General features: G+C 36.3%; 6 protein-coding genes across 6 annotated transcripts; all 6 read right to left on the bottom strand.

Moving 5' to 3' along the window:
* Window positions 1-192: 192 nt before the first annotated feature.
* LOC106663770 (eukaryotic translation initiation factor 3 subunit M-like) lies at window positions 193-1738 on the bottom strand. The gene has a single exon (XM_014388860.2). The coding sequence runs from the start codon at window positions 1453-1455 to the stop codon at window positions 310-312; it is 1146 nt and encodes a 381-aa protein (XP_014244346.1). The 5' UTR covers window positions 1456-1738; the 3' UTR covers window positions 193-309.
* Window positions 1739-2964: 1226 nt separating this feature from the next.
* Window positions 2965-3451, bottom strand: LOC106663733 (histone H3-like). The gene has a single exon (XM_014388810.2). The coding sequence runs from the start codon at window positions 3408-3410 to the stop codon at window positions 3000-3002; it is 411 nt and encodes a 136-aa protein (XP_014244296.1). The 5' UTR covers window positions 3411-3451; the 3' UTR covers window positions 2965-2999.
* Window positions 3452-6791: 3340 nt separating this feature from the next.
* On the bottom strand, window positions 6792-7473 carry LOC106663732 (histone H2B-like). Its single transcript, XM_014388809.2, has one exon. It carries the CDS (start codon window positions 7351-7353, stop codon window positions 6892-6894), a length of 462 nt encoding a protein of 153 aa, XP_014244295.1. The 5' UTR covers window positions 7354-7473; the 3' UTR covers window positions 6792-6891.
* Window positions 7474-8469: 996 nt separating this feature from the next.
* LOC106663736 (histone H4) lies at window positions 8470-8864 on the bottom strand. The gene has a single exon (XM_014388811.2). The coding sequence runs from the start codon at window positions 8832-8834 to the stop codon at window positions 8523-8525; it is 312 nt and encodes a 103-aa protein (XP_014244297.1). The 5' UTR covers window positions 8835-8864; the 3' UTR covers window positions 8470-8522.
* Window positions 8865-10449: 1585 nt separating this feature from the next.
* On the bottom strand, window positions 10450-10917 carry LOC106663578 (histone H2A). The gene has a single exon (XM_014388495.2). It carries the CDS (start codon window positions 10869-10871, stop codon window positions 10497-10499), a length of 375 nt encoding a protein of 124 aa, XP_014243981.1. The 5' UTR covers window positions 10872-10917; the 3' UTR covers window positions 10450-10496.
* A 2556-nt stretch (window positions 10918-13473) lies between these two features.
* LOC106663585 (histone H2B) lies at window positions 13474-13930 on the bottom strand. The gene has a single exon (XM_014388501.2). The coding sequence runs from the start codon at window positions 13895-13897 to the stop codon at window positions 13526-13528; it is 372 nt and encodes a 123-aa protein (XP_014243987.1). The 5' UTR covers window positions 13898-13930; the 3' UTR covers window positions 13474-13525.
* Between the last annotated feature and the right edge of the window lie 1897 nt (window positions 13931-15827).

The raw sequence follows: 15827 nt of genomic DNA, 5'->3' as shown, positions 1-15827 counted from the left end.
ATGTCAGATGTTTGTTGGTCTGACAGTCGGTGAACACATGTTGAACCATCACTGAATCTCCCTGCACTCAATTGCATTTCCGCTTCGAGCCATCTTCAGTGATGGCTAAAAATAACTATTATATTGATGTAATGGAATATTAATTTTATAACTAATTTTTTGGTGGGTTGTTTCTGTATAAAAAAAGTCAACTAAAAACTATGTTTAGCTTTATCCAATAAATACAATATATAATTATAAATCACATAAAAAATTTAGGTAACACACAATATAATTGTGACTAAACACAATTAAAAAAATACCACTACTTCATCCATGCTGCTGGATTCGGTCGACGACAGAAGCCATTCCATATTGAATAGATTTGAGGTTGGCCTTCCAATTCTGAAGAGTGTGCCTGAGCGACTCCCATTGCTCGGGTCCAAAAGTCCTGTGCATGGTGCTCGATATGTGCACTTTTCTTGCTGCTCTGTCCATCCTCGCCCTTACCAATTTAGTCTTGAGCACGTCGATTACAAAACTCTCAACTTCATCCTCTGGGATCATAAGTTCGGATGTGATCATATCAAAAGACATATCAGGGCAACTCTCGCCAAGTTGCATAAACGTAAGTAGGCGCATTTTTTTCAAATTGGCTTCGTGGTCGAGGCCCAACTCTTGTACAAACTCCTTGTGGTCTTTGTAGAAGTTTATGTAATCCATGAGCTTTTCGGAAACGAAGACAGTGAGCAGGTCGTGAATAAGTTCGCCTTCAAGAAAGCGTACTGGTTTAAGCGAAAGAAGAGGATCAAGTAGAAATGTATTCGGGTCTGCCAAGGCGGAAATAATGCACATCCTTGCATCTTCTCTAGCGTCAGATGCATTTTCAGATGTGTACGTGCCGAGCAGTTCCATCATAACTTTAGCTGCTAGCTCACTTTCTCTGCAACTAAGAAGCACTTCATGGAGAAGTCGGAGTAATTTCTGCATCTGTTCAGTTGTCGGAGGACAAGCCATGAGCTGTTGCTTGAGCTCGTCGATACTCGTGAATATCGCTTTCACCATGTCGACCTGTTTTGCGATTTGAACCAGGTGGTAATAAACATGATACCGCATCGGACTTCTCTCGTCCAAGCTCTGAAATAGCAACCAGAGCACCCTGAGCGTCACATGCCCCAACATTTGGCCTTTGGCTTTAGTCAGTTTTTCGCTGAAAGCCAGGATGAGGTTTTCAGTCCTGTCCGGAGGAATCAACACAAGCATCGATACAATGGAATTTAGCACGCTTTCGATTTCCGACTCGGATCCCTCTTTGAAGCATGTGTCGCAAACACTTATGATCTTATGCAAATCGTCTTCTATACCCTTTTGACTTTTGGATTCGGATATTTCGGCCCCGAGGGAGCGAAAATAGACACGGAGCTCTATCGCTTGCTCCTCCAAGGTCAAGTCGATGAAAACAACGGGAACATTCATTTCCGTAAATTCCTGAGTAAAAACTTATTTTAATTACTTACAGATTCGACAAAAAAATGCATTTCAAATCTGACAGAAATCACACTTCAATCTGGAAGAACCTACTCAACTCTCGACCGGCTGTATCGATCAAAATTATTCGGATTGTTAATTCGATTCTTTTATTATTTTAAATTTAATAAACGGGCAATTAAAAAAATATGTATAAGTATATGGTATTATAGATTATGTAAGCTCAGGTATGCACATGTTGAAGTAACTCACTGAAGATGGCGCAGAGCGGAAACGCGTTTGAGTCACATCGAGATCTGAATAAATCGACTCCGTACCGGTCAGCATGTGTACTCTGAGAAATCAGAGAGGAAGTGAAAAATTCATATTGAACCGGGTTTTTTTTTGTTATTCGAACGCGTTTCGGCATGCGCCATCTTCATTGAGGACGAAATATAAATGGAAAGTTCCTCACTGAAGATGACGCAATGCCGTAATACATTTGAATGGCTAAAAAAACCGCAAGTGGAGACAGACCCTGAGACGGTCAACATGTGTTCAATCCGCAGACTAACACCCATCATCAACTTTAATTTTTTTTTTCAAAATGAATGCTCTTCAATGTTAATAAATGTCCAAATTATATCAAAAATTTCCGCTATTCCAGTTAAAATCCTAACTGGCTTTAGAAAACGTCATACAAAATGTAACTCAACTGTTAGTAACTAGTATAAAAATCAGGAATTCCTGTCGTACAGGAAGGCTCAACGACTAACTACTCGGTGGGTGTCGCGGGCGAAGGGCCAAACAACTTTGCAATACTTTTTCATGTTATTCACAATTAAAAACCAATGTGCTCTGCTGGGTTTCGAACCCAGAAACTATAACCAAACTACAACTATTGGTACTTAAGATTGCGGAAAGCGAAACGCGTTTAAGTGACATCGAGATCTGAATGTGTAAATCGACACCAGTACCTGGTCAACATGTGTTCTCTGTGAGAAAAAAGAAGTGAAAATTCAAGTAGAAGTTACAAGTGAACAGGGTTTTTTTAATTTAATTATTTATCAAATTCGTTTCAGCATGCGCCATCTTCAGTGAGGAACGAAATTATAAAAGGAAAGTTATTCAGTTACCTTGTCCCGGTTCAACTCTTAAATTTTTTTTTCAAAATAAATGCCTCGTCATGTTCAAAGTGCATACTTCTGTTCCAGTTGTCTTTCTGGGTTCAGAAAATTTCGTCTAGCTTGACGGCCTAACAGTACACTGAGTGACTAACCTATTTAAGGATGGTCTTTTCTTATTTTCCCTTTCACACTTCATGCAAGGGTTTATTATCGATGTTCCACTGTAGATTAATCCATAACAATTTTGTTCTGTGTAATATTTTTTTTGAAATCGACATGTTGTTATTTAAAATTGGTACATGTTTGGGATTTTTACAGATATATTACTTATTTTTACGATAACGATGTATGTTAACTTGTTATTTATATTAGTGAAAATATTTTGTGGCCCTGAAAAGGGCCGTTGAAATTTGGCAGGAAAACAGCTTAAGCACGTTCCCCACGGATACGCCTGGCAAGCTGGATGTCTTTAGGCATGATAGTGACTCTCTTGGCGTGGATGGCGCACAAGTTGGTGTCTTCAAAGAGACCGACCAAGTAGGCTTCAGAAGCTTCTTGAAGGGCCATGACCGCAGAGCTCTGGAAACGCAAGTCGGTCTTGAAGTCCTGAGCGATTTCCCTGACCAACCTCTGGAACGGGAGTTTCCTGACGAGGAGCTCAGTGCTCTTCTGGTACCGACGGATTTCCCTAAGGGCGACGGTTCCGGGCCTGTAACGATGGGGCTTCTTTACTCCTCCGGTGGCCGGGGCCGATTTCCTGGCTGCCTTGGTAGCAAGCTGTTTCCTCGGGGCTTTTCCTCCGGTGGATTTACGTGCTGTCTGCTTCGTACGTGCCATAGTAGTGTGATCTGAATGAACTTCTCAGAACGAATGATACCAGCACGGGACTGGGTGAGTATTTATACCCTAAAGCGAGGAGTGGGAGGAAGCTTATGGTGGGGCAAACGGTCAACACGTGACGCCGCGACCGTTACAACTTTGCACCATGCCCTTTTTCAAAAACAAAACTTGCCGAAAAAGCGAAAACGTGCATTATTATTACATCAATTATACCTAGTGGTATGATTGACCAAATTAATTTTTTATATTAATCTTTTTATGTACGTTTTGGTTGAAATGAATTATTATTGAATTGAAATTGTTATTAAATTGCAAATAATCAGGGGAAAAAGCTATACCACATATCAACAAAACTATAAAGCGTAAAAAATTGGAAAAATCGTTCATGTAACGATGAACTAGATTATCGACCTGCTGGATACAAGAAGTCTTTTCAGAGGATCTTCGGAAGAGGTCAAACAGAGAAAACTTCCTTACGGTTTTCGCCGAGCTTTCGACAGTTTTATACTGTCATCTTCAGGGCTTTAAAACCTTAATAGGAAATTAAACAACATGGTGTTTTGGGCACAGAAGTACATTGTTTTGTTTCCGGCTCAGCATCTCATATAAGTCTAAAAAACCAATAAAATCCACCTTTTTTTAGTTTTTCAGGTACAAATTATCACAGTACGTTCCCGAATATATATATATACATATACAATTAACTTATTTTAAAATTTAAATAACAATAAAGTTGGATCACAGATCAAATCAATAAAAACCGATAAAAACTATCTCTACGACGAGGGGAAACAAAGGTTTGTTTATACCAATGTACCAATTATACCATGTTCAATGCGTCGTAGTTTTTTCTATGGAGTACTTTCTGTGAGAATTATCTTTGAAATGTTTCAGTTTTCACATGTTTTTGGTAGGTACGATGAAGTCTTTAATATTTAAAACTTTTAAAAATGTTTTTATTTTAGTGAACTGTTGTTTCATAATTTGTTGAATTCGAGATGAGCGGTCAAGAATGAGGTATTTTAGAAAAACAGCATTTTTCATTTTTTGCCGGGTCATCTTTTTGACCCGAATAAATGTCGAAACGTCGGCAAAAAATGAAAAAGACGTATTTTTAAACTACCTCATTCTTGACCCTACTACCTCACGACTTCAACACCTTTTTAAAAAATGTTCAAAAACTACATCGAACGACTCTTAAACATTGCCACTATTGGTTGAAAGCTAAAGGAAATAAATAATCATACATACACACACAAAAAGAAAGCATACATACTATCTTCTACCAGACACGAATAACGTATTAAACATTAAAATTTACACTTGTGGCACACTAGTCTACACCTATTTTCATGAAAATTGAGTTTTATGTAGGAAAGAAGGTACGGACTATGAGACTCAGGTACGGAAAGGGAAGGCACCGTAACCCGATGCTAGCAATGAGACGCTATCCGACGCCTTGCCACGTTTTGGTAGGGTGTGCACATCTGCCCGATGCAAGCACACGACGAGTAGGCAACCAACATAGTAGCCATGAATTTAACAGCTGTTTTTTTGTTTACACGTATTTTTAATCTTAAATACTCATTAATTAAATCAGACCAATATTTTTCTTTTGTTAATTTCCGACCTGTCCTTATACTCTCATTCATAATACATCCCCTATCTTATAAAGTTGTAGGCTGTTAGACTTAGGATACAAGTTAGGTAAGTAGGCACGAATTGAAGCATGTCATTTGTTAGTCCTTTTTTAGTCTTTCTGTTACATCCGTAACCTATCGAAGACATTGAGTACTGACCTAGAACCTGGATCTTATGCTGGTATCACACTGGATTGATTCCGGAATCTGGGAAAATAGGTATCCTCGTTGAAATTCCATTGGCCTCCCGTTGCCCTGGTATCCACACTAGGGTAATCTCGTGGTCCCCAACGTCTGACAGGGCTGCAATACCAAACATAGAAGATCTTTCTTTTAACATTCCAGGAAGGAAATGGATGTAGGTACAACTACTACATATTGAAGACAATAATTGTAAGAACTGATCCCAGTTTTGCCCCGGATTCTATGGGGATGTGGTCTTTTCCATGGTGTTGTAAATGGTTTTTATCCACATCCCCGAAAATGGAAACCGTATATAGGCCCTAAAAAGAAATAAATAAGTATGAGTGCTGGTCCCCTTAGGCAGGCTTGGGCATTCTCCCGCTTTCCGGCTGCGCCTTGCCTACCCCTTCGGGCTTCCGCATGCTGCGAAGGAGAGAGAAAAAAAAGAATAAGAAAAAAAAAGAAATGGCGGATTCTCAAACGGCGATGCAAAAAAAACAAACTGATCCCATTATTCTTGCTATAAAAACCTCAGGTAAAAACTAAGCCATAACAGCTGAAGAACAGTTGACATTGAAAGACAGGAAGGCAGGAAAAATGCCACATGTTGTCTGATTGGCCACAGAATTGGATTGGCTTACAGCGCCAATATTCAAAAAACTATTGTAAAACATAAAGCTCTATTGGATTTAAAAACCATTCTATATGACCGGGATAATTTTAGTTTTTATTAATATATTTAACTACTAAAGTATCAACTACTAAAGTAATGTAATACTTTCATAGATTTTTTTTAAAAGAATGCAAACAGTAAACTGAGAAAATTCTTCTTTACGTCTGCGGATGAATATCTATTTTTGTCGTTTACGATTATTTTGGTCAGTCCTATCATTACTGTTTTGACCTGTCAGAGTAACGACGGGAAAAATAATTATTCAATACAGATTAAACTCCCATAAAATGTGGTGCTATACTTGTGGCGACAGAAATTGTACGTTTTACAACAATTTAACACGAAACAAACATAATACCACAAGAATAGCACCACACTTAGTACAAAATACGAGGTTCAAAATTTATATTTACATTTGAATTGTATAATTATTTTTCCCAACCAACATGTTTTGTAAGTCACCCAGGCCCTGAAAATGACCACAATAAAAGTCGAAACGTCGGCAAAAAAATGTTTATCAAAAATAATTCATTCCTGACTTCAACAGATTATTAAAATAAATAGTAAACTGTAACTACATACATTTTTTTTAAACATTTGATTATTTTATGCATTGAAACAAAATACTATCAAAAAATAAATTTTCGCTTTGCTTTTTTTTAAACTTAAATACTAGTCAATAACTTTTAAGCGTCTAAAAAAAGTGAGCTTTATACGATGCGTCTTGTTCAGAAGTTAAAGAAATTTGTCCAGCAAATTATTAACACTAATACTTTTGGCACGATAAAGAAAATGTTTTTCTAAACCAAGTCACACCAGACCGCATCCCACGATATCTGAATAATTATCGACTAACGGTCACTAATCACCACACATGTTTATAGTTATTATTAGAAACATTTTTTTTTTATTAACGTTTTAGTGAAAGCTTTTGGTGGCCCTGAAAAGGGCCGTTGAAATGAGTCAATTGCAGAGGCACAATTTACTTAGCGCTGGTATATTTAGTAACAGCCTTGGTCCCTTCAGAAACGGCGTGCTTTGCCAATTCTCCGGGAAGAAGAAGCCTCACAGCGGTCTGGATTTCCCGACTGGTGATAGTTTTCCTCTTGTTGTACTGGGAGAGACGTGAAGCTTCACCGGCGATCCTCTCGAAGATGTCGTTAACGAACGAGTTCATGATGCTCATCGCCTTGGAAGAGACACCGGTGTCGGGATGGACCTGCTTCAACACTTTGTAAATGTAGATACCATAGGATTGCTTCCTCCTCTTCTTTTTCTTCTTATCGGTCTTGGCGATGTTCTTCTGGGCCTTGCCGGCCTTCTTCATCGCTTTTCCAGTTGCTTTTGGCGGTGCCATGGTTGAAACTAGAAGACTGAATGAGGAACGAACGCCCCGTAACGTATTTATAACAAACCTGATTACCCCCACCACTCGCCTTGCCATTGAAATTCCGAATTCCTATTGGCCGCAAAGTGATTCGACATATTCATTGGTCGCAGAGTAGAAGTTGGAAATACGTTAAAACTATACCAACAGATAGCTCTAATGGTTATACATATTCCATTATTTGTGAAATTTCTCAATCAAAATAAAATTAATAATTTTATCATGACTATTTTTTAATGTTAATAAAAAAAGATCAATTTTTTACAATATAGTTAACTTAAACCAATTAAAAGAAGTGTTTTTACCTTCCTGAGATTGTGTTTGCTGTACATAGCGAACTGATTTACATAATAAAAATTGGATTGTATTTTTAAGGATTTAATCTAATTTATCGATCTTACATTCAATCATAATAAAAAGAAAAAAATTGTTTTTTTTGTACTCCATCGAGCTCTAAAGAGGGGAACAAAAAATGCTCCGAAATGCAACGGTATCAATAAAAAAATCAGCTGAAGAAGTTCACTTTACGTTTACCTGAATCTATCATCGAAGTAGATTCAATCAGGAAAAACGGAAGAGAAGTGGAAATCAATAAATCATTGCTGTTTATAGCACTCTAATATGCCAGTGTGGCAAGCTTTTCTTGAAACGAAAGTAAAGTGTTTTCTTTCTCTTCCCAGTAGCATACTTTAATAAAAGACGTTACGACTTAGTTCCTCTCAAAATGTTGTCAACCACCTGGCTGGTGCTCAGCGGAAGTGTTTCCGTGGCACTTTTCCAAAAAGTTTGGCACCATCTTTTTTTTCGGAAACATGACCTTGGATAATTAACATAAAATAATTTATAAAGGCTAATTTTATTTAATTAATTTTTTATTATTAAATTTATAAACGTTTTATAAATAAAGGAAGCAAAACACATCCGGAATAACAAAACCACACGGACAGAAAACATTCTAATAAAATTAAATTGAAGTCCTTTCTCTCCTCGCACAAACACACCGCTCACTCGAGAGTCCCAGCCTCCGGAGCTGGCTGGGAGTGAGAAATAAAATAAAACCAAAAAATTTACTGCTCATATGTGCAAGTTAGAAACTTAATTAAAGTATACCAAAATTTTGTTGTATTACAGCAACATTACTATCACAGCTAAAATTAGACATATTAGTGAAAAATTGGTGGCCCTGAAAAGGGCCGTTGAAAGTTGGAAAGGCAGAAGTGTAAGGTTTAACCTCCGAAACCGTAAAGGGTACGTCCTTGTCTTTTCAAGGCATAGACTACGTCCATAGCGGTGACGGTCTTCCTCTTGGCGTGCTCAGTATAAGTGACAGCGTCCCTGATGACGTTTTCCAAGAAGACTTTTAACACACCACGAGTCTCTTCGTAAATCAGACCAGAAATACGCTTGACTCCTCCACGACGAGCCAGACGACGGATAGCGGGCTTAGTGATACCCTGGATGTTGTCACGGAGTACTTTCCTGTGACGCTTGGCGCCTCCTTTTCCCAAACCTTTTCCTCCTTTGCCACGACCAGTCATGATGGAGAGTTCAAAACTGACAATGCCATGAACAGCCGACGAACCAGTATTTATACCTACGAAGCCTCCTCCTATTGGGTACTCTCTCCCCTCCAAAACGCTTCTAGCTAGAAAGATCGATAGTGGTGGGATCGGTTAAGCAGACGGCAAGCGCTTTCTCAATAATACTGCATTTAGCATAATTACAATGTATAACAAATTAATAAATGTTTACTTATATTAATAATGTTGAAATACTGTGTTGTTATGAAAATTAAAATAAACTTCGCCTTTTCTATCACTCTCTGACTATGGCGAAAATAATAATTGTTATAAAAAATTCAATTAAATGTATAACAAATTAATAAATATTTACTTTTGAACAATTTTGGAGAGGTTTTTGAGGCTAAATTTAACGGTTTTTCATTTGGAGTAACAGTTCTAAAGTTGATATTTGCAAAAAAAAATATCTCCAACTTCTTCAACCAAAAAATTATTGATTTATTTATAATTTCCATTAATAGTAAATTGCTTATGACACCGCACATTTAAGGAATAATTGTATAGACGATGCTTTAACGATTGTTCATCATAAAAATAAATAAATTGGAGATGATCTCTTGTTGGGAAAATGGAACCGAAATTTGCACCAGCTGAATCGCATATTAATGAGATATATCTACAGCATCGATGTTAATTGAAGAAATGTATTCCTTAAATCTTTCGGGACCATAAGCTACCGCACTATCAGTTAAAATTATAAATAAATTGTTTCCTTCATCAACTCTCTAAAAATTCATAACTGGCGTACCCAGGACTCCTTGGAACTATCCTAATTTCTTGTCCTCACAAGTGTCGTCGATAACCCTTCTTGGACGTGAAATTGCAACGAATACTGGAGTGCCCCGAAGTGGAAAGGAAATATGTTTAAATACATAAAATAAGCAAACTCACTGCTACAGTTGAAAAGTGCAAGACTCAGAGGAGTGGATAACTGAAAAACATGGGCACATTAAAGGATTTGCAGACAGAATGCGAAGCAACCGCTCAATGGAGACAACCTAGGATAGAAAGAAAACTCTGGGAAAGGAATTGTAACAACGACAGTCAATGACCTAGTGCTTGTTAAGAAGGCTGCAGTGCTAGGGGAAAAAATACTTTCTAATATCCATCATTAAAAAAATAATAATCATCGTCAACAGTATTATCTCACAAAATACAATTGGCAAGGAAATGAGACGATCCTGACCGTATAACTGAATTTTGTGAAAACATTCTGTAGTAAGAAATGAGACAAGATTGCATCACACTTTATGTGAATTATGAAATACTTGGTTTCGAAATTTATATTTACATCTGTATCGTAGCTGTTCTACAAATCACAATTTTTCTATTCACCCAGGCCATGAAGAGGAACACCCAACCAAACCCATTGACCTGACTGCTCCCTCCACTCCAACAAATTATATTGAATAACTTTTGATTTTAGGGAAGTCAAGTAACATTCATTTATTTGAATTAATTAATCTTTTTATGTAAGGTTTTGGCTTAAATGAAAAAATAAGCTGAAAAAGAAATCAAGCGGGAATGGAACAACGGAACAACAATTCATTAAATTTGAATTTTAGTGATAAACTTAGTGGCCCTTAAAAGGGCCGTTGAAATATAAGGACGGAAAGCGAATTAAGCGCTCTTTTCAGTCTTCTTAGGGAGGAGGACTGCCTGGATGTTGGGAAGTACACCACCTTGGGCGATGGTGACGCCAGAGAGAAGTTTGTTCAACTCTTCGTCATTCCTGATCGCCAGTTGGAGGTGACGAGGGATGATCCTGGTCTTCTTGTTATCACGAGCTGCGTTGCCTGCCAACTCGAGAACTTCAGCGGCCAGATATTCCATGACGGCAGCAAGGTACACGGGGGCACCGGCACCGACCCTCTCGGCGTAGTTGCCTTTCCTCAAAAGACGATGGATTCTTCCTACGGGAAATTGAAGCCCGGCACGAGACGACCTGGTCTTTGCCTTTCCCTTAGTTTTACCTCCTTTGCCACGTCCAGACATGTTATCGATAGTGTGCTTCAACAGTGTTAGAAGACAGAATGAACTACGGGTCGGATTCCCACCCCTTTTATACTAGTGGGCGCCCGTTCCAATTGGACGGCAGCTTCCCCACCATAACAACTGGACGAACATCTGCTCACCCAATCACCCTACCACCGCCCCCCCAAAAAAAATCATACCTAACGGTAACTACAATACAATAAAAGAAAAAAAACGAACTGAATTTTCATGCATGATCATTATTGCTACGGTCATGATTATCAAATCATTTTAATTTTCAAACTCATTAGTTTTAAAACACAGCTACAATTGTGATGTAGAATGGACGCCCGAAAGATCTCGTCTAATATACTTATTTATATTAAGTAAATATTATTTGGAGATCGTGAGATGAGGTCTTCTGTGATGTAGGTTTAGAAAAACATTTTCATTATTGTGCCAACTTATTGAGATCATCTACAGGGCGCAAAGTGTGTTTTCTGTGTAGATGTGTCATTCTTATCTGTCGTGTTGCAAGTGTTCAACACGTTTTTGGGTAATACTGTTGTGAAATTTGAATTTGTTTTCTGCCGTTTTTACATAATTTGTGACAGGGTGGAGAAAGAGATAAATCTGGGAAATTTTCTATGATAAAATGAAAATTTGATCACATATGACCAATCAGAAGGAAGTTTTCTTTTCACTGTTCTTCCTTTTTAATTGTTCAGTTGTCTGTAATTTATTTGGTTAATACTAGTGTGTTTATTCGCAATTCTAGCTGTTTTAGCTTGATGTTAATTTTTTTTAAGTACATAGGTTTAAGGATTTTTTTCATTAATATGTAAAGTACTTATTTGTTTTTAACTAATAGAAGAAAATATGATAAGATAGCCATACCGAACTAAAACATTGATGATTTTGGGTTCGTACCCATCCCTTATTAATTAAATATATTTCAAACTCACGTATAGTGTGGTGCTATTCTTGTGCTATTATTATGGTTTTGTGTAAAATTGTTGTGAAACGTTAATTTGTATTCTACTATTTTTATACAATTTGTAACAGGGTAGGGAACCCGGTAAATCTGGAAACTTTTCTTTGCACATATGAACATTTGATCATATATGATCGAAAAAAAGGGAGGTTTTTACTTTTTCTGTTCACTATTAACATTAATTATTGAAATTCTCTCTGTTTTTTAGTTTTGCTATTATGCTATTACAATTAATTATTCTTTTTATCTAAGGTCTTGGTTGGGATGAAAAAGTTAGAGCCACGAGCGGGATGATACTAACTTTCACCTCGACCAAGACATTAGATAAAAATAATAAGTAATTGAAATAATTAATATGGTCAATTATGGCTAAACATATATGGATTTGTTATTATTTTTCTTCAAGTACATAATTTTAAGTTTTTAAAATGTATTTTACTTATGTTTGTATCCTACTTGAAAAATATAAAAGTATTCTCTGGCTCATAGGATAATAATAAGTATCGCTTAATAGAGGGGCAAAAATGATCAGATAGCGAAACATTGATATTTTTGGGTTCGATACCCATTAGTAGGATTAATCTCTAGAAAGACCCAATGTACTTTCAGTTTTGCGGCGTTAAAATAAAAAAAAAGTGGTGTTTAGTGACCTTGAATCTACTTTTTTTTTTGAGATCGTGAGATGCGGTCTGGAGGGGCGTAGGTTTAGAAAAACATTTATTTTTTTTATCGTGCCAACCTTCGATCTTTATTGAGATCATCTTCAGGCTCTAGGATTTATAAACATTGTTTAAATTATAGAAATACATGTAAGATGTGAAAAAATCATACAATGATAGAAGAGATGAATTTAGATAATGATAGAAATTTTAGGACTCAATCGAAGTATTGTACTCACTGATAATCTTTGTTTTCTGTTTAGACTACACAAACAAAAAACTAATTTTAAGTCAACTAAGGTCTACAGAATTCCTGTGTGGCGTATACGGCAAAAATACTACAATTTCATAAAATAAATAAATGTTAGAGGCATAACCTAACGGAGTACGACAAACAAGTATTTATTTAATTTAGTAATACCACTAGGCAGAAAAATGTTTTTGTACTAAAAAGTGAAAGAAACTTAAATAAAATGAGAGGCTAAAACCGGGAACACGCTACCCGGCGTAAATAAAGTCCAATTTTCCATAAGATTGTATTACCCCTCATATCTGCCCGATGCTATGCTAACCTACTCTACACTCTGCGATCCCAACTGTCCAGATTTTCGCTGGGTCGCATCGAGCACAGTCCAAGACAAAAGAACCTGACACACATATTTTTATTTAAACTATATGTCTTACTGTCGTTATATTAATTACAACATACTGATTTTAATATAAACCAAATTAACCGACATCAAAAATTCAGTTTTATTTTAAAAAAATTAATTTTAATGGTGTGGTAGAAAATCAATCAAAACACCGGAATATCAGAATAAACCAACTATAAAAAAAATTGGTGAAGTGATGGAGTTTAAAAAAACAACTAAAATTCTTTTGTCAACGTATATTATTAACTTTTATTTATTGTTATCCGTAGTTGAGTTGTTTTGGTGAAAGATGATTATTTTGAAATTAGTGAAAGAATTGAGGTGGCCCTGAAAAGGGCCGTTGAAATGAGTCAACTGCAAAAATGCAGTTTATTTGGAGCTGGTATACTTGGTAACAGCCTTGGTTCCTTCAGAAACGGCGTGCTTGGCCAATTCACCAGGAAGGAGAAGCCTGACAGCGGTCTGGATTTCCCGACTAGTGATGGTCGACCTCTTGTTGTAGTGAGAGAGTCGTGAAGCTTCGGCGGCGATTCTTTCGAAGATGTCGTTGACAAAAGAATTCATGATGCTCATCGCCTTAGAAGAGACTCCGGTATCAGGATGGACTTGCTTCAACACCTTGTAGATGTAGATAGCGTAGGATTCCTTCCTCCTCTTCTTTTTCTTCTTATCGGTCTTGGCGATGTTCTTCTGGGCCTTGCCGGCCTTCTTCATAGCTTTCCCAGTAGCTTTTGGTGGCATGTTGTTACCAAGCGCTGAATGCAAGTATTGACGATGAAGAACTCGGCCGACCTTTTATCTGAATGCAACGCCCCCCACTACTGGCAGTTAACGGTCAACGTTCCTTTCTCATTGGTCGCACTATGAATCGGTTTGTAGTTCGTGTCTGGGCCAACAGATCTGCTACAATACCAACGGATCGATACAAAGCGCTCTGTGAAAAGAAAACCATCTGCCCCCCATACGTTAGCTTGAGTTTCTAACAGCTTTAACCGACCGTTAATTTTATTTTTATAAAAAGTACAACTGGAATAACGAAATAAAAATGCACAAATCTACATAAAAGTATTTGAGTTTGATGAATTAAAAAAATGGTTAGAATGGAACATGGGATTTGTGGGATCAAACTTTTTGGATTACATCATCACATCATTTATCACTTTCCAGCTTTAAAACGACCGTTAATTTTATTTTTATTAAAAGTTCAACTAGAATAACGAAATACAAATGTACACATCTAGATAAAAGTATTTGAGTTTGATGAATTAAAAAATGGTAGAAATGTGGATTTGTGGGTTCAATTTTCTGGATTTTTGGATTACAACGAAAAGAAAGTATGAACTTGTTAAGTTCCACGTACTTAAAATTATTGGATTTATAACTAGCAGCTATAAACCGACCATTAATTTTATTTTTGTAAAAAGTACAACTGAAATAACGAAATAAAAATGACAAATCTAGATAAAAGCATTTATGTTTGATAAATTAAAACAGTTGGATTGTCGATTTGTGGGTTCAATCTTTTGGGTTTTTTGGATTACAATAAAAGGATAAATAGGAACGTGTTGTGTTCCACGTGCTTAAAATACTATAGAATAAATACGAAGCTCTGCAGCTACGTTATTTTACTTCAAATAATGCAGGGTGGGCTTTTACTTTCTCTCCATTAACTCCTATCAGTGGATATTTTTTTAGGAACTTGTTCCGAAATTTTTATTTCTGTACCTTGACACTATTTTACAATATAATATACCATCAATTAAAATGATAAATAAATTGTCTCTTGGTGTGAAGAACTTGCAACAACTTAAGAACGTTTGCTCCAAACTCAAAACCGTTTGTACCATTTAATTAAGCGTCAAACAACCTTTCAAAAAATGTACATTGGTATGTTGCTATTTGAAATATAGTTAGAGTTTGATCAGACCTTTATCGCTTATGAAAAACAAGACAAAAACTAAAAATTCACGTGCCTCGAGATTTTGCCAAAAATTAAAAAATATATGAGGACAGAAGTTTAACTCGCTTATATGTTACTGGACATCTATCATTGGTTATATTGACATATATAAACAAATTAAATCATTCTAAAACGTATGTACTTATCAACAAAACAATACCAGAGAATGGATTAGGAACTTTTAATATCAGTTCAAAACGAACATATCAGTAATTCCTTAGATAAGGCATGAGAAATTGTTTTATCTCCATACTACAAAAATGTTTTACCATTGTGGTCAATAGTTAAATTTATAAAGATGGTACAGAATTTTATAACGGTCATCCTTCATTATATTCATCATGCCAACTGTGCATTTTTTTAAATAAACCATACGTATTTATTAAATGGATTAGCTGGTCATATATATAAAGAAACAATATTAATAAACAATGCTAATCTCGTTTTATTTTTTAAACAAACTTTTAACTTTTAAGACTTAATAATAATATTATAAGTTGTAGAATTCTTCTAAACGAATTGTTTGAAAGTTACAATGGAAAGGTCAAAGAATGCAATTTCTTTGCTAATAACCGTTTCCTGAGGCTACCTGAGCTGACCCTCCTCTCCTGGCTTTTCCAATTTGGACGGGATTCTAAAATGACCTATTTTTAAAATAAAACGTATAAATTCTGATTTTTACTGAACCAAAATTTATTTATACTGCAGAAA

The sequence above is a fragment of the Cimex lectularius genome, unplaced genomic scaffold, assembly GCF_000648675.2.
Source record: "Cimex lectularius strain Harlan isolate CLEC.00 unplaced genomic scaffold, Clec_2.1 scaffold204, whole genome shotgun sequence".
NCBI lineage: Eukaryota > Metazoa > Arthropoda > Insecta > Hemiptera > Cimicidae > Cimex > Cimex lectularius.
The sequence above is the reverse complement of the archived record's forward strand: the minus strand, read 5'-3'. Positions and strand labels throughout refer to the sequence as shown.